The 17,459-nt window shown below is 53.5% G+C and overlaps 1 protein-coding gene across 6 annotated transcripts in view; it reads right to left on the bottom strand.

Annotated features, from left to right (window-relative positions):
* The window catches only part of ARSG (arylsulfatase G), a 106,315-nt gene that overhangs the window by 6,309 nt on the left and 82,547 nt on the right, over window positions 1–17,459 (bottom strand). For 3 of the 6 annotated variants that reach the window (XM_045984991.1, XM_045984987.1, XM_045984990.1), the window contains exons 9-10: window positions 10,801–10,909; window positions 4,193–4,313 (exon numbers count right to left, since the gene is read on the bottom strand). In XM_045984991.1, coding sequence (XP_045840947.1) covers window positions 4,193–4,313; window positions 10,801–10,909 — 230 coding nt within the window. The other 3 variants (XM_045984988.1, XM_045984989.1, XM_045984992.1) reach the window with 2 other exon arrangements.

The following is a 17,459-nucleotide window of genomic DNA, read 5'->3' as shown; positions in this document are numbered from 1 at the left end:
TCCTTTCTCTGTCATGGTGCCCAGCCCACCACCCGCACCCGAACATGGCCCCAAATGCTGACCAACCCCGGCCTGTGGGCCACACCAGCCAACCCCCCTGGGAGGCCTCCCTGAAGTAGCTACCTGGCCAGTTAGTTAATCAGAGTGGCTGTCGCTCCGGTCAGATTTCCTACAGAATGCACAGGGTCCGGGGCAAAATCAAAGTGAGAGAAAGCTTGCTCAACGCCAAGGAATTTCAAGAGGGCACAGCATCAGCTCTTGAACCCAGCTGCAGGGCTGTCCTAAGTGCAGGGGACCCCATGTGACCGCGCTGGTCACACACCTGCCAGGACCCCAGCCCTCAAGTTCACGCTGGGGCCTGGGGATCTGCCTGTCTCCCAGATCTCCCCAGGGACTCTGGCACAGGTGTTCCTTAGATCTCCTTGGAAGAACAGCTTCTTTCGCATCCAGCTGACTTTCGGGCTCTCCCTTGAGTAAGGGTGGCCTGAGAAGGCATCCTTGAGAGGCATGGTTTCTCCAGAAGTGAGCACAGCCTAACGTGGATGTCCTCACCTTTGACTCAGTCCTAACACTTGGACTGAGGAAATCCTCCCTCATCAGGCCATGGATGAAAGAATCACCCTATAGAGCGGAAACACACCTAATTCGGGCTTTGCCAAAGGCAGGATTTGGTAGAAAATAAATGACCGGTGTCCTTGGTCAGTTGGTGGGTTTGGGCTGCAAGCGGGAGGCCGCCCTGGGATGAACCATGACCGATATATATCACTGGAAAGGCGCTTACGTGATTCAAAGTTTCCATGGGGCTAAAAAAAAAAAAAAATGAGAAACATCTGTTGGAGCAGTAAACAGCTGTCCCCCCAAGTTTCCCGGCTCCGAGAGGATGCGGCGGAGGGCGGGGCTCCTCCCACACCTGCAGCTTCCGTGCTATGCTCTCGTGACAGTCCCCGCAAGGTCCCCAGCCAGCGTGATGACAGCAGGCTCCTTGCAAACAGGAAAAGAAGTCGTAACTTAAAACCCCCTCTTCTGCCAGGCCTGCAGGAAGCCAAGCCCGTCACCGCAGGAGGCCGTTTGGTTTCCTCCTGGAGAAGGCAGGAAGTGGGGGACTTGGAAAAACGACCTAAGATGTACTCAGACATCCAGGAGGTGGGAGTCGCGCTCCGCTGGTTCAAACGGGACCGTGATTGGAGTCTCAGTCACAGGGTGGGCTGCCTCATCCAGGATATTTACGCCGTTACCAGAGGCAACTTCCAAAATCCAAGAGGAAGAGGAAGCAAAACTTCAGGTTGGCTCCCACTCTGAAACAGGGATGGGCTTTGTTTTCCTTCGTGCAGGCTGACGCGGCGTTCTTGTCTCTATCAACAGAGGAAGGAGGCTGACAAATTTACACATGAATCACCGCTGAAGACGGTCCTCTCCAGCCGGACACTGAGTCGGAATTTCAAAGATAACTTTATCTTCGGCAACCATCCCTGGAGGCTCCGGGGTTTGTGGTACACGGCGTGCACACGCGCGCGCACACACGCATGCACACGCGTGCAGGTGGGGCTGCAAAGCCCTGCTCCAGAAGGGGCGAGCCACCTGGCAGGGCGGCTTCCACCACTAGGGGCCTCCCTAAGAGAAGTGATGCCACTTCCCGAGCCTCGCAACCCAGCACCCAGCACCCAGCTCCCGGACGGATGGCTTCCCGGAAGGTGCCACATCTTTCAGGACCCACAGCAGCCCCAGACCTGTTTGGACTGGCAGATGCAGAGCCACTAAAGAAGCCTTCCCTTTGCTGACAATCTGTGGACTTGGTGGTGACCTAGAGCTGCTGGAGGACTCGACCCCTGGGGACGTGACAACCTCGAGTGCTTCCATCGGGGCAAACACGAAAGCAGGATACCCGGGGCAGCCTGCCCCGCCAGACTCCCCTCCCCCTCCCTGTGGTTGCCCTCAGTGCCCAGATGCAGACCAGGTGCAAGCCCACGCAGGCTGCTGGCAGCCGCTACGGGTTTTAAACACCGCCCGACGTCCCTTTGGGAAAACCCGGCAGCCCACGATTTGCCTTTAAATCCCTCCACATTGGCTGGGGAGGTCGCCGGTGGGCCTGTGGCTCTAGGCGGCTTGAGATCTTCAACTTGCGGTTACTTCATTTGCAAAATAGGGAAGAACCCCTCTGCCGAGCTGTATTTGCATACTGTTTTTGAGATGATCATCTAGGAGTTACTTTGAGCTTCTTGGAACTGGACTGGTTTCTAAACCACGCCATGCTGGAACCCTTGTAAGCCCAGGACCCGTCACAGTGTGGACACACACTGTGCTTCTTAAAAAGTCCACGGGGAGTCCCGAAGGTGCCTGTACACACCTGCACGTGGTTATAAAGCCGTGCGGTCACTCCCTGCACCTCCTGGCCTCTCTTTCCACAAATTCAAGACGTTTTACTCTAGTCTTTCCAGCGGGTGAGCAGAAAAGACCCGATCCAGGGCCAACAATCACCTGTGCTGCCCTCAAACTCCAAATAATCTTATCTCCAGCGTCTTCACAAACTGTGGGCAGTTGGCGCTCGGGGAGGCTGGGTGTGGCCCAAAGGTACCAGCACCCGAGCGCTTTTGCTCTTGAAGATTCCATCAGTGGCTTCCGGTGAGCCCTGAGTGCTGTTTCCTCCTGGGCCCCAGGGTGTGGTCAGGGAGCCACCCAGCCACCCTCGGGCCGCGTCCCCACACATCCTCTGTCCCCACGAAAACCCCCAACAGTGCTCCAGTGTGGGTCTCGTCTTCCCACCTGGTTCCCGCCACCCCCCCCCCCACCCCGCCCCAGGCACTAGCCCAGTGACAGGCCCCAAGCCTGGGCCTCGGTGACTCCGCACAAAGCAGCAACTGCCGGGAGAGTGAGCGCTCCTGAGTCTGAGAACGGAAGTGAGTGCGAAGGAGCTGGCTTCCACAGGCAGACCGAGCACGTCAAGGAGCCCAGAGTCCTTGAAGCACTTCCTGGTGACCCCAATCATTCTATTAGTAGCCGCCGTAATAAACACTCGGGAGCACCTCTCCACTGACGTCTTCCATAACCCCCCAGGGTCACATACTGCAAACCTCCAGCCTGAAGGCGGAAACCATCTTCCTGCTGCTTTGCCGAGTCTCAGCAGGACTCAGCCTGAATGGGTCGGCAGCTCTAGAAGGTTCCTTATTGCAGAAGAAGCCATACTTCTTCAGAGGGCATGACTGACAAACCCCAGAAACTGCATGAATGCTCACAGAAGCACGGGGGGCCCCTCTTGGGCCCAGAGTGCTGGCCTGCCTGGGTTCGGCTGAGGTACGGAGGCGGCTTCAGTGACCGTCACCGCACATCTGAGAAGCATTTGAGTCACTCCCACGTGATCCTCTGTAAAGACACAAATAGACCCTTTGATGTGTAGGTCCTGAACTGAGAAGCCATGTGCTTGCCGGGCCCTACAAAGGGGTTTGGGGTTCCCTCCGCCCACTTCCTCTTCCTTCGGGTGAAAGGAAAACACACGGAAATGACATGGAAAGGCCATCGGGCCCGACACTTCCTGTCACTGCCCCTGAAAGCCTCAGCACACATGAGGAGGGGACCCTGGGGTGCAGGGGCTACAGTCACAGGCCGGGCCCTCCGGGAGCCAGGGGGAAAGGCAGGGGCATAAAGCGTTCGTTGGCCCTGTCGTCCAAGAGCTGTTTCGTTCAGGTGTCTGCATTCATTTACTCATCAGATCCACACTGACCCCATGCTGGCTAGGGCCAGGCACTGCAAGGTGCATTGAGAATTCTTGGTGAGATCCTTGCCTTCCAGAAAGTTCCATTTTGTGGGGGGGAGCCCCATGATACACAAGTCACTCTCACGACTCAGCCATCTCCTCCCACAAAAAAAGTGCCAGGTGCTTAAGATGTCAGAAAACTCAGTAATTGTGAAAAAATCCTGTTATCGGGAATCAGCACCCCCGTATACCAGCTCTAAGCCAAATTGTTAAATGTTAAATCTGGATTGGCAAACTGGACTGCAGGGGAAGAGGGAGAGGGGAGTGGAAAGAGAGGTTTGTCTCAAAGACATCATCCATCAGGCTTTCTCAAACTATGTCTGGAGCAGCCACCTTCATGTATCGTCCCAGGATGGTTCTCTTCGCACAAAGGTGGCCCTGGATGAGAGGCAGCAGGCCGATCCCCTGAAAAGCCCGAGCAGAGCACGCACCTCCTCCACTTACCCTATGCCCAGTCTGCAACCAGCCAAAGAGCACCTCGGAGGCATCCAAACCATCAAAGTGCCGGTCCTTGGGCAGGCTGGCCCCGGCCAGAGCTACCACAGTAGGGAAGATGTCCAGCACACTGCAGGAAGAACAAGACAGCACCGCCTCCGCTATTTCCAGACTCTCTCCCTGGCCACGCTGTGGTCAAGGCCCACCCAAGCCAGCCCAGACTGAGCACTGACATTCTCCCCCACAGCCCGCCCCCTCAACCCCGCCTGCCTCTCCTTTCTTCGGGTTCCACCTGGATTTCTGCTCCCTGAAAAGGAAGAATGGCACAGCAGTTTCACACTCAAGCCCTGCGGCTGAGAGTTACCTGGCCTCAAATCCCAAGGTTGCATCTATCTGGCTTCTCAATGCCTCAATTTTCCAGTCTTTAAAATGGGCATGATGATAATAGTGCCCACCTCATGGGCATCCATTCTCTGTGTGGATGAGACACACAGAGAAGGCATGTAGAAGACCTCTGAATGGGCTCACAGGGTGCTTGTGTTTTAATTATTCACAAGAGGGACACTGGGTGGCTCAGTCAGTTATGTCTCTGTCTTCACCTTAGGGTCATGATCCCAGGGTCCTGGGACCAAGGCCCTCATTGGGCTCCCTGCTCGGGGGGGGTCACCTTCTCCCTCTCCCTCTGCCCCTCCTCCCTCTTGTGCTCTCTCTTTCTCAACTAAATAAATAAAATCTTTTTTAAAAATCATAATGGGGCGCCTGGGTGGCTCAGTTGTTACCTGTCTGCCTTCATCTCAGGTCATGATCCCAGGTCCTGGGATTAAGGCCATCAGGCTCAGCAGGAAACCTGCTTCTCCCTCTCCCACTCCCCCTGCTTGTGTTCCCTCTCTTGCTGTTTCTCTCTGTCAAATAAATAAAACCTTTTTTTTCTAAAGGATATTTAAAAAAATAAAATAAAAATAAAAACTATTCACAAGAGCATCCCTATGGACCTAAGAACAAAGGGGTTCTACCTGTTACCAGCTAAGCCACAGTCACTAGCTGAGAGGGGACAGTGTGTGACAGGTACCTGCTAGAGAAGGTACCCTTCATTATTTCTTCCCTGGGTCTTTGTGTCACAAATATTCAGTCTTTGTTTAAAATGCCGTGGTACATGAAACAGTCCACCCCTTTATTTCAGTTACTTTTTCCCCATTACAAAATAGTAAATGTTTACAGTAGGAGAAAAAATATATAGAACATGTAGAAATAGAAATATAAAAGAGAGAACAATGCACAAATAGTGCATTACCCAAAGCTAGCCACTGTTACCATTTTGGTGGATTTTGTTAATGTGATTTTTTAAAGTCATGTGGTACATAAATTTTACTCTGTTCTAGGGCCCATCTCCTGCAAGCTTGCTGTGCTTTGTCAGAAAAAAAACTCGGGTGTAAACGAATGCACTCTCCTTTCAACAAGGCTGTTTCTATCCAAGGGCCAGGCCAAATGAGTCAGTGGGCTGCGATGCAGTCACGGAGGTGGGGCCAAGGTGAGGGGTCCCCCCCCCCCCCACGGTGCAGAGAGGCCCTGGTTCGCCTGAGGCTGGGCACAGCCCTGAGCTTCAGGCATACTTCTGTTCTCCCCATACCTCCAGGGCAGAATCTCTCCCTGGATGATGGCACAGAATGTTTCTGGTTTGCCTTCAGCTTTCATGGTCCACACAGCTGGTGACTTGTCTCTGGAGATACTCGGTCCAGGAGCTAAAATCCCACACGAGCCAAGTCAAGGAGTACTGAGTAAGCACTAACGGGGTCCAGCACAGTCCAGAAGCCTGTCCGGAGTCCAAGGATCCTGGGAGAAATTGGGCAGCGCACAGCTCTGCGCTGCAGTCCAAGAAGGCCACAATGGCCGGGGGCTATTGGCTCGAGCTTTCTCTAAATTGCACCCCTAAGAGAGTCTGACGTCACAGACGGGTCACATCCATGTGCAAGGAGAACAGGATCTGTGCTCTTTTGGCACGTAGAGCATACCTTCTCTTTCTACCTTAACGCTTTCTCCCCGGTATCAGGAGGCTTTACATCTTCTAATGGATCAAAGCATGAAGTCTAATGCTATTGGGACCCTAGCATCTCAGAATTGGTCAGGGTCCTCAGAGGTACCCCGTCTACCCAGAGCACAAAGAAAACCTTGGCCCACGAGAAAATCTTCAACATCTCTGATGACTTGCCAATCCAGCACTGATTGCCAAGCCCAGGATGTCACCCAGTCTTTCCTTCTGTCCTGGAGGAAGCCAAGCCCGTGAAGTTAGCCCTGGAAAAGGGGGCTTTGGGGCACACATCGTCCCCCTGCCATCCCAGGGCTGGGTCCCCAGCCGAGGTGTGAGCTTGGAAAAGATGTTGGTCCTTCGGAGGCCACGGAAGGGAGCCTAGCTGCTCCCAATCTTAAACTTCATCCAAGAAACTAAACTGGTCCTGAGGGTCTTTAAAATCTTCAAGAAAGAGATGACAACAACAACAACAAAACAAAACAAAAAACCTCCAGAATACACATTTTCAAGTTTCTGTGGCTGATGATACTTGGGATGGAAGCTTCAGGCAAGGCCACATTCTGTCTTTTATGGGCTCTTTGTGGGTTCTGTCTTCCATACAAAACATTAAAAATTCCATTTCACAAGTGGGTCGACAGAAAGATGAATAGAGAAATAATGCGTATTAAATCATTTTCTTCAACCTAAAAGTTCTTTCTTCTCCTTCTGGTTTTAGAAGAAATTAAAAATCTCCTGCATCCCTAAAAATCTCGTGGGCCTGGCCCTGGGCCCCCCGACTCCCACCCTAGCCTCGGGGACAAGTCGTTCCTGGCCTTCTGGAGGTAGGAAACCCCGTTTCCCTGCGCCTGCGGTTTCTCTGCACAGTGACACAAAATGCTGCCGTCAGAGCGGGCAGGGGTTCTGCTGCCCATAGGAAAATAGTTTCTTTCCTTCTTAATATGGCTGCAGCCAGGCCGCACACAGAAAGTTGTTCAGAGGGAGTGTGCGTCCTTGTGCTCCTCTCCACAGTGTTGCCACAGGAACCTGGGCGCGGAGACCCTGCGATGGGGAAGGTGCCGCGGGGTCCGGCTGGCGGAGCACAAGGGCTGCCAGGAGCTCGGTAGGCGGCCCAGCAGCCCCAAAGGACATGTGTCAATGGGAACTGGGGACAGGCCATGCTGGGCCGTCCTGGTGGGAGCGCGTCCATGGCAGAAGGAAGGGCTGGGAAGGGAAGCGTTTTTTAGAAGCTGGGCCATTATATCTGGGCAAAGGCGGTGTGATCTGAAGATGGGAAGTGGGAAGGGCAAGGCGGTTGCCAAGGGAAGGATTGGGGGGTACTTGGGTCTGAACACAAAGGGAAGGGACAGCAGAACTTCCTCCAGGTCGCAGGAGAGTGGGAACTGTCCCTGGGACATGGGAGCAGCTCCTTTTTAGCATTTCGTTGTAAGTTTCTTCCTGTTGTAACTCCCTCTGCTGAACCCTGGGAATAGTAGGAACGCGCCCCCTTCTTGGTCTGAGCCCCTTCTGCGAACGGTGGAGAGGTTGCAGCTTCCCCCAGACCCCTGCCTCAAGTCCCCCTTAGAGGCCGGCAGAACCCCACAGCAGTGCTTCCAGGCAACACAGACGTCCCCGAGTGTCAGCCCCCACCACAAAGCATGCACATCGTTCCCTAGCAAAGCATGGATCGGAGTGGGGGTGGGTGCGAGACCCCCCCCCCCCACCCTCCGCAAGCTCCACCACCCATTGCCCACAGGAAGGGGGTGGCTCTGAAAGGAAGTGTGTGGCTAGACCTTGGCCTCGTGGTGACATCTAAACCACAGCACGCTGATGTGAACGCGGTCTTCTCAGGGCTTCGATTTCTGGCTTCCGGGCCTGGGCCTCGGGACAGGGCAATAGCAGGCCAATCGCCCTCCCGCACAACAGACGGCACTGCAGGTAAGTCAAGAGGGGCCACCTGCTCTCCTGCCTAAAGGGCACCTTTAGCTGTTTTTCCAAACGAGATCACCTTATACGCGGCCCAGGAATCTCTGATGGTCCGTTCTGAACAGAGACGGCAGGCTCCTGACTCAGAGATGCAGAGCGTAAGCTTTGCCTCTGCATCTGGCGCTCAGCCGGCCCGAGTCTGTCCTCCCGGGCATATCTGGTGCTGCCTGGAGGCGTTTTGATGGTCACAGCTGGGGATGGAGGGGCCGCTGGCATCTAACAGGTAAAGGCCAGGGACACGGCTCAACCTCCTACAGGGCAAAAGGCAGCCCCCCCCCACCCCCACCGCCCTGGCAGAGAAAGCTCCTGCTCAAAAAGTCAACAGTGCCACGCTTGAGCTGTCCCGCCTTAGAGTCTGAGGTTCAAACCACAGATGCGTCTTTTTTTTTTTTTAATGGATGCTGCCGAAGCCCTGGCCTCCCGAGGGTAGGTTAGCTCCTAACCGTCAGGAACTTTCTGATTTGCTCACTGCTCCATCCCCGGTCTCTAGAGCAATGCTTGGCCCACAGCTGGACCCAACCATAAATATTTGTTGAGTAAAGGAATTCCCCTCACTCTGTAATTGTGTCACTGGGCTTTGGGGTTCAGGACATGTGTGAGACCTTTCTTTGACCTCGTTACGTCACATGGGTGTGCAATGGAACATTCACAGTGTCTCTGAACGGGAACCAATGGAGTAAGTGTGGACCCCTCTCCCCGTGCCCCCTCCCCCAACACACGTTTTACTCTCTGTATTCATGAGTGTTCAGATTAACCTGTCTCTTCCCATCACAGCTCGGGGCCACCGGAACTGAGGCATAAGGAACTCTGGCCTTAGCTCTGAATGGCTCCAGGGAGTTCTCTCTGTTGTGGAAGAAGCTCTGTATCCCCTCGAGGAATCCAGTACTAGCCCAGGTGCTAAGCACTCTGGGAGCGAGTGCCTGGCCAGGGGCCCAAGGACATGGAGTATTCTCATCAGTTTCTTGAAGGGATCGTAAGGCTCTTCTCCTTAGAGCAGACCCTGAAGGAGTCATGGAAGAGAGCCACGGGGGCCAGTCCTGGCAGGAAGGACGCTCTACCCAAGTCAGTTTTCACGGATGGATTCAGGTGGGGAAACAGCAAGGAGGTGAATGCTATGGGAACAAACTCTCTGGCTACAACTAGGCCAACTTTAACCCCCCCAAAAAATCCTGCGGGGAGCTGATGGGGCCTTATCAGTCTTGTCCTGCTTAAAACTCCAGAGGCCCCCAGACAAATGTTATCTTGTGCCAAGACTCGCTTTTTTCAGTCAACCAAACTATTCCGAAAGTCAGCTGTCCCTTCTGAGGCCTTGAATCATTAATATGAGGGTACAATGTTTTCCTGGTGCTGTGGCTGACCCTAGGTGCAAACACCCTTCTCGATGAGAAGCACGTGCCTGGTTTTCAGCGGTGGGACTCGAGAGACTGCCCAGTGACTCGTGCATGTGCAGCCCAGCCTGTGAACGCTTGGCCGGACCGCACCAAGTCAGCCCCATAAAAAGCAGCCCTTCTGGCCCTGGTCCCGGCCGGCCTGACATCACAGACTGCAGCCCGCGCTGTTGCTGTCACACCTGCTCCCCCCTCGCCCCCAACAGCACGCTGCCCCCTCCTGATTGTGCTGTACAGGGCTCACCTGGAGTCCTGGAGCCCCCAGGCTGCCAGGGATGGCGCCTACCCCCTCCCCCCCACCCCTTACTTTCCCCTAGGCTTCAGTCTTTCTCCTTGCGCCCCACCAGGTCCGGGTTCGCTGCAAGGAGCCCAGGAAGCCTGTTTTCCTCTGTGAGGCTGTGCTCTTTAGACCACAACACATTCGGCTGAGGGAAGAGCCTCGCACATCTGTCTCTAACCGGACGCAAAGCTCTGAGCACATGAGAAGCACCCAGGCCCCCTTGTCAGCGAATACAGAGCAGAACCACAGAGAGGAAGTCCCCATCCGGGTGAGTGACAAGTTCCCATCGTAAGTGTCGGTCACAGAGAGCTGCAGGCAAGGGCTCTCCCGTGGGCACAGCACAGCCGCGGGCCGCGCCAGAGACCTGGCCTCCGGGGTCTGCCTTCATCAGAAGGCGAGGGTGGGAGGCGCGCACGTTCGCGGTCGTCCTTCTGCTAGAGGGAGCAGCCCGTGAACTCACCTCACTGGAGAAGCTTCACTGCCAGAGGGAGGAATGGCCTCACCTACTTCTCCCTCCCCTCCAGGGTAGGTGGACACGGAGCCCCGGCCATGGCTAGTGATGTGCTGGCTTCACACGGGCTCCCTGAGGTCACCTGCCCTACCCCCCGAGAACGGAATGGCTTCAACGGTCTACTCCCTCCCTTCCGCTGAGCCCAGACCCAAAGGGCAGATGCTGCTGCGACAGCAGACACCACCACCCTGGCTGGGTGTCACAGCCACGAAACCTACCCAGTCCCCTCTTCGCTCCGTCGTGATCTCCAGAGGACGGCTCAGAAAGAGCCACTGCCGCTCTCCCTAGCACCTGGGATTGCCTACAGGGAGATCGGAGCTGCCCTCGGAGCTCTGGGGATACCTGGGAGCACCTGGCCAAGGCACGTGGCCGAGGAGGCCTCTCTGCTCAACGTCGGTCCGTGATTTTCTTGCCGCATTCCAACATCTCAAGAGAGTTCGGCTCTCTTACCTTAACAAGGCGGTGCTGGTAACATTGGCGGGGACTGTACTGGGCCAGTAAGCCAGAGCAGGGACCCGGTGCCCTCCTTCCCAGGTGGTCTGCTTGGCCGGACTTCCCCCTGTGACGGGACACAGACAGTTGGTTCTCTAGGATCACCGTCCTTCCCTAAAGGACCCCTGAGAGTTTTGGATCACTCGCATCTCCATTCCGTGCTTTTGCTGTCCTGGACTCAACATCGATCCACGGTCGCTTCTGTCACTCTCTATTGAACCCCATCCCTTTATTTTCTTCAGGACAATTCTAATACTTTAAATTGTCTGGTTAGTTCACTGACTCCCCATCACGAAACTCCACCGGTCTCATACTCCCAAGGACACGGCACATATTTAACAAACCGATTGAATAAAAATGACGTTTCTCCTACTGATCATCATGTGACTGCTTAGGATTTTTTAAAAGAAAGACAATTACTTGAAAAGAAAGGAAGGCTGACACTCCCTCAGCTATCTGATCTGTTCAACGCCCAACAACTGATTTGGCATGGACTTTACTGTTGTATTTTGGTTTACTTCACTTCACTTTGTTTTTCTTTGAGTTAATGAGTCGTTCTCATGTTATGGAGACAGCATTAGTAATAGCTCCAACCTCTTGCCTCTTGGGGGGTGGCTGCTGGGCGGGGTAAGAACAATCTATGTGCAATCTATGAATTTCCACTTTGGTAACTAACTAAAGGAATTATTTTCGTAACCACGAAGTCAAAAGTGACCACGGGTATGATGATGACAAGCGGGCTGGAAGAGATGAGGTCATATTTTATGGAAACATCCTGAATTCATGCAGCATTGAATTAACCATGACCATCCCCACCACTCCCACACACACCCCACCCTCATCCTAGTTGAGCCAAGGATTCCACAAAGTTAGCGTGTGGAAAGTCCTTCCAAGGCAAACGCCGTATGTGGCTCACGCATACTGCGGTCATGCAACTTCCCCATGTTTGGCGGGCGCGGATAGGAAAGCGGTGATGATGGGCGGGAGGGGGCTACAAGACCCAGGCGTCTGTCGCTCTGCACTCACCCCGCTGCACACAGAACCTTTGATGTCCCTGGCCTAGCACACCCCACCGGAAATGCTCGGCATTCTTGGGATTTTCTCATAACCAGCTTTGGAGTCCCCCAAGTGCTGAAGTAAGAAACAAAACATAAAACAACTCACGTCTACAGGGCTGTTTATGCTCAGGGGTGTGGGACTCTTGAAACCAAGCGGCAGGATGAATGTGAAACTCGGGGCTCCTTGTCAAGAGCCACCCCTCCCATAAAGACGTACAGAGCCCACTCTCCATTTTTCACGCACATGGAACAGGGAATCCGGAGCTGCAGCGAGCCTGAACTGCACTCCCACGTGGCTCTGGAATGCGTAACTCATGCTGTAGCTCAAGGCCAAAGAGCAGGGAGGAAGCATCCCGGATGGCACGTGCTAGGGCCCTGCAGATAATTCCACCCCCGGCCCCTGGGGAGGGACACCTGTATGGAAGCTTGGGTGGGGGGACAGATCGTTGAAAATAGGGAGCCTGTTTATTTGCATATCCACGCTCCACAAAATTCAAACAGACTCGCTTCATGCCTGAGGTCAGATACAAAGGACAAGTTAAGCCTCCAGTTGGAAAAGGCAAGCCATGCTTCTTCCTTCATGCAAGGGTTCCAAGGACAGTCATGCGGAAGGCAGGAGCTCAGGGCGGGCACGGCCATGGGCTCGGGCACCAGGGCTGGGTCTCTGCCTCCAGCATGTTTCCAGAAGGACGCACTAGTACCTCCTTAATGCTTTTGCCAATTGACCTTCACCACCAGGGGCAAGCTAGGCAGGATTATCCCCGTTCGCCAGATGAAGAAACTGAAGCTCAGAGAGATGAAGTCATATGCCAAAGGTCACACAGCTAGCAAATGCCAGACTCAGGATTTGAATCCAGGTCTGATGACACAGCCAGCCCCTGACCCATTATTCTAGGACAGTGACTCCCACCCATCCCTGAATACATATTAGAATCCCTAAGGGAGCATCTAAAAAAGACCCAGGCCAAGTTTCCTTTCCCAGAAATCATGACTTAATTTGCCTGGGATGGTACCTGGACATCCATGTCTTCTAAAGCTCTCCTGGTGACTTAATGAGGAGAGTGCCCAGCTAGGGCAAGGGCAAGGAGGGTAAGGCGCAAAATCAGGAAGTAGACACAGTGCATTTCAAAATTAGATGTGGCTTAAATGCATTTTAAACATAAGTTTTGGGGGTTTTTAAAGATTTTATTTATTTATTTGAGAAAGAGCAAGTGAGAGACAGAATGAACAGGGGGAAAGGGAGAAGCAGACTCCCTGCTGAGCAGGAAGCCAGATGCAGGACTCAATCCCAGGGCCCTGAGATTATGACCCGAGCAGAAGGCGCACATTTAACTAGCTGAGCCAGTCAGGTGTCCCAAGTGTAAGTTTTATACTGCCCACGCCTTTGTACCTTTATGCTGTAGGATCATAAATGTAAGCCTATTAATTACAGGAAGTAAGAATAATGGTTAAGTCCATATTGAACGTCTAGGCACTTTCTGATTTCAAATTAAACTTCCACACATTTTTTGATTTCAAAAGCTACCCGTCAGTTCAGATAAACCTATTTAATGCTCCGACCACTGGCACCAGCACATTACAAGTGTTCGTGACATTTGGCTGTCTAGGGAGAAATGCATGTCTTATGGTCATGAGAACACATTCTAGCGCCCTTGTGGTTAGTTATGACTCTAATTAAGGCAGAACCTCTTACTTAAAGCAATAAATATTTAGCCTCAGCAACCAAAACATAAACAGATCCATGATTCATGAATTTGCTTTCTTGTTCTTCCCTGGCTGCGGAAGCGAAGTGGCATTCCATGATGCGCTGAGGACAGGGAAGGTCACGGAGGCCTCCCAACCCCCCACCCCACGCTGGGGAGTAGAGACGTCTTTCCCCGGAAGGACACCCCGCCATGCCTCAGTGAGTCACACAGGCTGCCTGGCGAAGAAGTAGGTTCGAAAAGTTCTCAGTATAAGAGAAGCCCCGGAAGGGCCCCCAGAGATTCTCAGTTAAGTCTAGGGTGGGGGCCCTGATCCTGGGTGATGCGGATGCCCAAGGTCTAAGGACCAGAGTTTGAGAATCTTAGTGAGGGAAGTAGGAGGATGCCTTTGGAATCGGCCAGGTCTGGCTGCCCTTCCCTTCTCAACGTGTGGACTTGGACGGAATTCTTAACCTCCCTCAGACTCGATCTCCTCAGCTGTGAAGGGGAAAAATGAATGTGCTCATCTCATGGGGTAGTGGGTTAATAAGATAATGTGTACAGGGGCCCTGGGTGGCTCGGTCAGTTGAGCATCCAGGCTCCCTGAGCAGGGAGCCTGCTTCCCCCTCTCCCTCAGCCCCTTCCCCCTGCTCAGGAGCACTCTCAAATAAATAAATAAAATCTTTAAAAAAAAAAAAAAAGATAATGTACATAAAGTTCTGAGCAAGGTCCTTTGGCATAGTGCCTGCCGGAAGCGCCTGACAAACACCATCCAAAAAAGCTCAAAAAAACAAACAAACAAACAAACAAAACTACCTACAGGGAGAAAAATAGCAAAGTTGCAAGCTGGCAGCTCACACGCTGCATTCAGCCCTCTGACAGCCGGGTTTGGCGCAGACAGTATTTTCTGAACTGATTCTGAATGCCAATAGACAGGGCCCGCTCTCGAGTTTACCGAATCCCAAACACTGCCCACGACTTAGGAAAACAAACGTGTTCGTTTATATTACCTGCCTGGCATTTGTATTTGTGACGCGGGTAAAAGGACGTGCCTGTCCTGAGCAGTGTGCATTCTATAACCTTCTAAAGAAGGAGGCTTCGTTTCTAAATATAAAGATGTGTCCTTGCCAAGGATACCCATAGCATACTCGTTTTCTAGAAACACAGGGCAGACCGGCCTCTGTTTGGACGGAGGACTCTGGCTGGCCTGGGGTGGCCTTGAACGTGGTGATGGGGACATTCCAAGCCGGGTGGCCAATGTCCCAGAAGGAGACACAATTTGACTTCCACTGGGTCTCCACCAGCTGGCTCTGCACGCCCCCCACCCCAACCGGGGCCAACAGCCAACATCCCATGTCCCTCTCTCCCTCACCCAGCCCCACCTCTGACCTTTCTCTACCCCACCCCCTGCCCCAAGCAGAACAGAAGGCCCAGGATGCGGTGCGGAGCCCGCTTCCCAGTGGGAAAGCTTATGCAACAACCTGATAGCATCAAATTACAAACAACCAAGGTCTCCTAGAAGCTGAGGATGCCAAATTCAACAGAATGTTTCCTCATCACCAAGGGGGAGGAAGGAACAGTTCTGCTCTTCAAATAAAACAAGAAAAGATTTTCCAGACAGAGGAGCAGTCACTTAGGGGACAAACAAGGTGCTGGTTCTGTCCCGGGTAGGAAATAGGTCTGGAGTGGGGAAGGGAGGGCTGGCTGCTGGAAGCCAGGGCTGCGCTGGGGCTGGGGGGCTCTGTGGCAGCCGTGGGCATGCCCCTCAGGACCTCTTGGTTTGGAAGAAAGTAGGGGCGCTCTGCTCTGTCCCCAGCTCCCTGGTCCAGTTTCTCCTCACCCCTGCAGGGCGCAGGCCAAGCTCAGAGGAGCATCTTTACTCCTGCACAGGGCAAAGACATGGCTCCAGGAGACGCTGCCTCATCCCATCAGCTGAGCAAGGCAGCTTGGCCAGGAAAGGAAAGGGAAGACAAGGAGGGGGGCCCAGGGCCCCAGGAACAAGGGAAGGCAGCACGTGGCCTGACGTAGCAGGCTGGCCACGGGGAGACAGAAGCAGGGCTCTGGGTACTGTTTGTCCTCCTCCGTTGCGAAAACATTGACTGCCTTCGCCCTTTCTTCTGCTCTCAAGACGGCCCCTTTGCAGCAAGATGTGCAGGCATCCCACCGAAGAGGAACCTGGATGAAGAGCAGGTGGTCCAGAGGGACCCCCAGCCTCCCTCCCGGGACCTGAGCCCCCCTGCCTCGCCCCTTCACACAGGGGTCTGCCTGACTTCCCAGAGCCCCCCAAGTAGCATTCTGAGCAGGGAGGCGGAGGAGGGGTGTGGAGGAGCCAGACGGGAAGCCGGTTTGGAGAATGAGGAAGGGGAAGTGTTTACCCCTAGGCAAAGTTCACCTTCAGGCCTTCCTGAGAAAAGAGGAGAATGGCATCCGGCCCCCTCCCCACCGAGATTTCAGTACTGTGCACCACCACCCCCGCCCCCCAGGCACACAGTGAGCCACACCTGTTTATGCCTCGCCCCAAAAAAGAGTGTTCTCTTTTTTAAAAAATTATTATTATAATTTTATTTGATTTGAATAGTTTAGCTCTGCTTGATCAGAAAAACAACACACACATGCTTTAGCTGTGAAAAATTCCATTTTCTGGTCCTATGTAAAAGCAACATCTAGAGCAGCAGAGGGGAAGAAGTCATATTCTCAAAAACAAGTTAAGTCCGACTGTTTCCTAGAGATACCTCATTCATTTTTCATCGTCAGATGTTACTGGCTATTTCTGGTAGGGCCAGACAGTAATACTGACCAGTATAGCTTCCAGACTGTTAACCAACCATCCCACAAGGAACGGGCTTGGGCTGAAGACCCTGTGGTGGCCCTTGGCATACACATATTCTAAAATAGATGCTCCAAGGAAAAAGACCCAAATTCACCAGAGTATGAAATGAGAAGACCATAATCCAGCTTCAGAGCAAGACGGAAGCTCAGAACACTTGGAAAGTCACCCATATGTTATTTAAGCTGCCCATGGCCTTTGGTGGGGCTAGACATTAACACTGACCAGTCTCTTTCAGCTGGGAATGAAGACATGGAGAATCACGGGGGTCAGGAAAGGACACGCACAAGGCTGGGTGCTATCGTGGGCAGTATCCCAGCTGACTCTCCCAGCCGTCATGCAAGCGGGTTCTACAACCCACTTTACAGGGGAGTTAACTGGGCTGTCCAGGGGAGGGGCCCAGTGGTCAGGGATTTTTTTTTTTTTTTTTAAATACCCCATTCATTTATTTGACAGACAGAGATCACAAGTAGGCAGAGAGGCAGGCAGAGAGAGAGGAGGGAAGCAGGCTCTCCACGGAGCAGAGAGCCCGATGTGGGGCTCAATCCCAGGACCCTGAGATCATGACTTGAGCCGAACGCAGAGGCTTTAATCCACTGAGCCACTCAGGCGCCCCATGGTCAGGGATTCTTAAGATGAGTCAAGATTCGAGCCCCAACGGGGCTTCCAAAGCCCTTGGATTCCCACACCTCTCCATTCTGCCTCCCGCAGATTCAGAAAGATTCACACCATTCCAGGGGCCAAAGATATTTTCCTTGATGACCATGAGGTCTGAAGAAGCAGCACAGGATTTTCCAGAAGGCTGAGCAGTTAGCCGGGTACAACAGGCCATGAGTAACAACCATCAGGCAGGTTGAGTAATGAGCTGGTGGAAATGACACGGCCCCCTTGACCAACTGCTGGCTGCGGAAAGCCCTCCACCCTGCTCGGCCTTGGTCTCCTTGCGTGGCCGACCGGGTGGCTGGGATAAAGACTGCTGAGGCGTCCTCCTATCCTGGCATCCTTTGAGCGCAGGGACATTGCTGAGATTCTGTCACCGGCAGTTCTCAG

The sequence above is a fragment of the Meles meles genome, chromosome 18, assembly GCF_922984935.1.
Source record: "Meles meles chromosome 18, mMelMel3.1 paternal haplotype, whole genome shotgun sequence".
NCBI lineage: Eukaryota > Metazoa > Chordata > Mammalia > Carnivora > Mustelidae > Meles > Meles meles.
Note: the sequence above shows the minus strand (reverse complement) of the source record. Positions and strands in the feature narration are given on the sequence as shown.